This window comes from Halichoerus grypus, chromosome 8 (genome assembly GCF_964656455.1).
Source record: "Halichoerus grypus chromosome 8, mHalGry1.hap1.1, whole genome shotgun sequence".
Taxonomy (NCBI): Eukaryota; Metazoa; Chordata; class Mammalia; order Carnivora; family Phocidae; genus Halichoerus; species Halichoerus grypus.
The window spans coordinates 104829507-104835520 of record NC_135719.1 but is presented as its reverse complement, the minus strand read 5'-3'; the positions used below and the strand labels follow the sequence as shown (position 1 = coordinate 104835520).

General features: G+C 34.2%; 1 protein-coding gene across 3 annotated transcripts in view; it reads right to left on the bottom strand.

The window, feature by feature from the left end:
• Positions 1-451: 451 nt before the first annotated feature.
• ATL1 (atlastin GTPase 1) overlaps positions 452-6014 on the bottom strand; it is an 81544-nt gene continuing 75981 nt past the window's right edge. Inside the window, exons 13-16 of one of the 3 annotated variants that reach the window (XM_036110784.2) lie at positions 4511-4942; positions 3959-4016; positions 3247-3261; positions 452-1316 (exon numbers count right to left, since the gene is read on the bottom strand). In XM_036110784.2, the coding sequence (XP_035966677.1) occupies positions 3248-3261; positions 3959-4016; positions 4511-4942 (504 nt within the window). In that variant the 3' untranslated portion in view covers positions 452-1316; position 3247. The remainder of the gene's footprint in view (positions 1317-3246; positions 3262-3958; positions 4017-4510; positions 4943-6014) is intronic. The other 2 variants (XM_036110770.2, XM_036110774.2) reach the window with 2 other exon arrangements.

The following is a 6014-nucleotide window of genomic DNA, read 5'->3' as shown; positions in this document are numbered from 1 at the left end:
CCATTCAGAAGGTCCAAAAAGCAAAGGAAGCAGTATATAATGAAAGGGATATTGAAAAAATGAAAAAGCGGGTAGAATTTTATCAATTGGAAAAGTTATTTTTCAGAACATGTAATCAAACTTTTCTAAGATGTAGGCTTCTATGTCTTAGGAACTCTCATATAGTCTTCTATCTTAATCATTCTTTCCTGTTACTCATTATTTTGTATTACTGTTTAATTTAAACATGGCTAAGCCATTTCTAAGGAAGTTAGAAATTACTATTTTAGAGCTCCCAGATTATAGAATCACTGATTTAAAAGAACTGAAAGGTACCTAAAAAAGGGATTAGCATACATTTCTTAAAGTGGAAACTCAGATTTGTAATGGTTGTCAGCACTGAAGAAAATGCATTTTTAATTTTAAAAAGAGAGATAAACCTTTATCAATCATTCTGTATCAGTACCTCCCAAACATTTCCAAATTCAGTATTTGTTTTTAATATTAGGAACCAGAGTAAACTTTAATAATAGGTCACATGTTAAAAGAATAAACCTATGAAGAATACATTTCTTTGTGTACCAAATGAAAAAATATACAATGCAGTGAAACTCAAGTACATATACAAAGTGATTTTTTGTGCATTTTTGATCAAGAAGTTTATATTCTATATTAAATCATAATATAAAAGAAGCAGTATTTAGTTTTTGATAAAGCAACTGAAAAGCTCTCAAGTGTCTTTAAAAATAAAAGCTCATGGTATATATAAGATGATACAGATTGAATCAAGCCTGTTTAGTTGTTATGCTATGCTTAAATGGATGACTATGTGAAATAATTTAAAAATTCTGTAGAAATTAAATGAGCATATCCAAACAAGGAGTAATATTACTACATGGTTTAATTATAACCCAGTAGTAGAATTTAGTAAATTCAAGCAGAACATGTGTACTGTCATCATAAATAGACAAACACTTTAAATTATAACAGCATATTTGAAGACAAAACTAAGAAACTGTACATGTTAACAAAAATGATATAACCATGCATTACATACTTCTGCTTATTAAACACTGAAGTAAAAGAACTAAACCATTTTGAAATTTTCAGAGGAGCTTGGTATTTTACTCTGTCCTCATAGAAGCACTTTGAATGTTTGCATGGAGACATAAAACTGAATATTTAACTGACAATTGGTCATGCACCTGTACTTCTAAAAATTTGGATTAAATTTTCTTCTTTTCTGATTGTTCAGTACATTCTGACTTTGGCGCAGGAAAAGCTTGATGATACAGATGTCTGTGGGTTGCTGCTGCACTGTAAAGCTTGTATAAAGCCTAGAAAGACAAGAATCAAGATTATAACCACAGATGTAAAATTTTTCCTTTTTAGTGTAATTAGTTTATGTACTATATAATTAGCATGCTAAATGTGGAATCTTTATGTCATTAGTCTAAGATATAAATTAATAACTAATCTTAGAACTCAAAAATATTTTAGCTTGTCCACTGTGTGTGTGTTTTTGCTTTTGTGGATTGATCTTTGTGGTGGTAAATGGTTTATTCTCAGACTGCATTTCCTTGGACTTTGCACACCTTTTGGAGCAGGGCTTCCTAAACACTGTGCCCCAGGGGTGTGCTGAGAACTCATATCGTGAATATTACCAGTTTTGGAGGAATTATAGGATCTCATAACTTCTGACTGCCAATAGCTGTTTTATTATACACAGCTAGGCCACTTGCTATCCGGGCTTCCTTACAGGTTTTTCAGAATGGAACCATTTTTTTTCCCCATTATTTCTGGATATGGTCTTGCCAGTAAGTACATATGTTGCCCCTCCCCTTGCTACACTGGGATCCTTCATTTAAACATTCTCTTCCCTCCCTTGTTTCCATTATTTGATTTATATCTTATGAAACATTTTTCAGAAGCATTACCTCAGAAAGCCTTTTCTCATAAAGCTCTGATTGTTCTTTGTGTCTACAGTGTTTGAATCATAGGAATTTTTACATACTGCTTTACATAAGTGTCCATGAATATTTTTGTCCTTTTTTCCCCCTCAGTAAATGTCTAAGGTTCATTCCCTCTTCTGATTTTCATATATTGAACCCTCAGTTAAAACCAACTTTTCTGATGTAATTCTGGAGTCTGTGAAGAGTCTGAATATTTTTAAAAGCTTAATATCCTTTAAATAGTAACCAATGCCCAGGAAATTCCATTAATTTTTATCTTTTTGAAGTCTCGATAGCTGTTTTCTTAAGTCTAAATAATGCCATCATCAGTTCTGTGAATGCACATTGGTGTAAATTGGTATTGTCCCAGATCTATCATAATCCTAACATTCAACTTAGATTTTTACTTTTTTAATGAATTTGTTTTACTGAATTTTACATAAAATACTTCTCTATTGCTTGTATTAAATGTATCATTGGTATTGATTAGACTAGGACATACTCCATTTATATGTAACAGCAGAAACTGAGGAAAGAATTATGTGCTATCTCAGTAGTTGTTCCAGATCAGTTTTGCTTCCTGAAGATAATGACCAGAATAACTCTACAGAGATAATTTTTCTTATGTAACAAAGGATTCTTTCCTGCAAGCCCCGGTTCTTACCTCGGAGTTTTGCCCATGTGCAATAGGAGAAATGAACACCAATTTACAGGTCGGTCTGAGGAATGCTAAGAAAGTTACACTTTATACTGGCCTGGAACCTGCTTAGAGTGGTAAAGGTAACTGTCACTCAAAAGCCCGCGTTAAAAACATCTAAAGGTTGTAGCTCCATTTCAATACTCTCTACTAGTTAGGTTTCCTCAAGATGCATAACTTTTTATTTCACTATGCAGTAGAGCAAAATGCACAATGTTGGAACTTAAGAATTTTGGAATTTTTTACACATTCAGGAAATAAAAACATAAAACAGGATATTCTTGATAATCAACTGTTATGTTTCATATGCAGATCAAATCACATAAAATGTCTGGAATAAATACAGTATTTTAAAACCATGTTAAAAATTCACAGTTAAAATTGTGAATCTTAGAAGAACACAGGAGCAGGTGTCACCAAAGATTTTTTTAAATTTAAATTCAGTTGACATACAGTGTATTCTTAGTTTCAGAGGTAGAGTTTAGTGATTCATCCGTTGTATATAACACCCAGTGCTCAGTCCATCACCAAAGACTTTAATCCATTAATGCCTAGTTGGTTTATAAAATGCCATAATTTTTATAAATATATAGCTCTCAATTAAAAATTTTAACTTACCTCATTTGTACTTCCCTGTGGCAAAGGCAGTTTAAAAGGGAAAAAAGAAAAGTATATATCCTGCTTCATTAATAGCATTATGATAATTCAACTTTGTTTATAGTATTTCTATAGAGCATTTAAGAACAAATACTCCTACAGGTTTTTTCAGTTCAGATTACACGTTTTATCTGAATCTTTTGAAGAACCCAATTGTATATTCCTCAGAGGGTTCAGCATCATATTCTAGGAAGGCTTTGGGATTTACCTCAAATAGCCCCTCTTTAGTCTTCTAAGGTTGAGGAGCTATTTGAGACAGTGGCCCAGAGGATTCAGTTTTTAATTCATTCTTTACCCACAGTAGTACCATTAGTTTATCTTAACTAGATTCTTTAAAGGCACATGGTAAATTCATTAGTTAAAATTCCATTTTAAAGAGTATATGTAAGTATAAATGCTGGGAGAATTGTAGCTATTACAAGCTACCTGCAGAACATAAGTTCAAAAGTCTTAACTCCAAAAGTTTATGAAGAATCTCAATTTTAGCTTCACTAAATGCCCCTAAATTTTCATAAGGTAACTGAAGACACTTCCAGAATGACAGAGTGAGTTCATGATCGTTCTAGGTGTGTTTATAATTGTCATCCCTACCCACCCATCAATTATTTGAACAGTGGACCACAGTGACCCTGACTCTAGGCTATGGTTAATTGAAACATAAAGGACAACTGACCCATGAGCAGCTGATCCAGAGGTTGACCTGGACTCATGCTGTGGCCCGGTACAAATGCCTAGTTCAGATAGAGACAATCTGAAGTAATCAGATCTTTCTTTTGCTTTTTAGGAGTTTATACTAAAAGAGATAGTGATACAACAACTTATGATAGTGGTTCACATACACAGCCAACGCGAATCAAATGATAGGTTGTAAGTACGAAATAATCTTCACACATAAACAAGTCACAATCCGCTCAATAAAAACTCAGCTGTGCTTTCTCACACTTCTTTTTAACAGCTTTAACTTTTAGGATAAATAAAAGTAAAAAAACAAAACTGCCTAATCCACAGATATTTGAAGACACTGAAATGTTAACTGGAAACCAGTTACGTAGGACTTCACATATTGTATTATAGTTAGTTGTTTGTGTCTGGCCATCTTGACAGATTCTAAGGCTCTTGAAGACTAGGGCCCGAGTCAGGTTCACCTGTTTAGTTCTAACACCTAACATTGTGTCTGATACATAGTCTGCTACAATTAGCTGAAGAGGATTAAAAGTATTCTTACCTGGTCCCACAAGGCTGCAGCCACCTGGTCTATTACAGCTCCCAGCTCTCGGTATTCCCCAGAGTACCGGATGTATGCCCAGGTGCACAAGGTGATAAGAGTCAGTCCCATTATCATATTGCATAGGCTAGCTATGATGTCCAAACCAATGAATCCAGTCACACCAGCAATCACATAAGTGATAAAGATGACAACAAACAGTGTGGCTGGGGTACGAGCTGCATGGAAGATATTTTTGCTATCATTGTGCTTGATATACTGGATGTAAAGTTCATCTATTTCACTCTCCAACTGTTGCAGGTAACGCCGGCTAAATTCCTCCCCACCCATCTTCTTCACCCCTCGGAATAGCTTCACAGATTCTTCCTTAAGCTCCAAATGTTTGGCCTGTAGGTCATTAGGTGCCAGAAATGGTTTGTCACCACCACAAATCTGTATCAATAGAGAAGTGCTGTTTATGCAATGCAGAGTAAAATTAGCAACTGTATCACAATATTCCACTTAGCTAGCTGAATTTGTTAGAACACAGTAATCAAAAGGAATTTACATATATGTTTTGTCAGTCCACATCTTTGCGCACTCCATATCACACATGAGTAATAAGTGGGACCAGTATTTTATAGATGACTTATGTAAAGCCATTCTTTTTTTTTTTTTGACCTGGGAAAGAATATCCAAGACTTAATCCAAGTTCCTCAAGATGAAAAGGCATGATTCACAGAATGAACCCAAAATCAAATAAACTACTTATATACAAGTTCCTCTGGGAAATTTATTCTAACTCCACTGAAGTATTTTTGGCCAATGAGGTTTAACTTAAAACAATAGCAATGTTATAAAACTCGAAAGTAAAATTAGGAAAAACATGTTCTTTGGCAGTTTCACTGATTTTGTTTGAATGGAGCCCTTTCACAGTATTTCCTTCAATAGACTAAATGGGAGAATATTCAATGTTCTTGGACTACATTTTCATTTTTTTCAAAAGTTACAAGGGAAATCTCAGTTACCCATACCTTTCACTTTTGTTATTTGAGATTTAACTATATAAAGCATACTCTCATTCTAGTCACCCTTTACTTATGTTGTGAACCATTCCTTATACTATATTTCCCTTGACTCTTGAAATTCCATCAATTTTGGATGTAATTTATATAACATGATTTTCAGGGGGAAAACCTATTATATTAGTAGATACATACAATAATTATTAGATTAGCATCCTAATTCAGAACGTTGAAAAGAGGAAATGCAGTATATAGAAATACTGGCCCTTGAAGTTTAATTTCTTTTTTTCCTAATGGGTTTTTTGGTTTTGTTTTCTGTTTTTGAGAGAGAGAGTGTGTGCTAGAGGGGGCGGAGGGCCAGAGGGAGAAAGAGAGAGAGAATCTTAAGCAGATTCTAAAGCTCTTGACCTGAGCCCAAACCAAGAGTCGGATGCTTCATCAACTGAGCCACCCAGGCGCCCTAACGGGTTTTTATAGTTAAGATAAAAATACTGAAATTG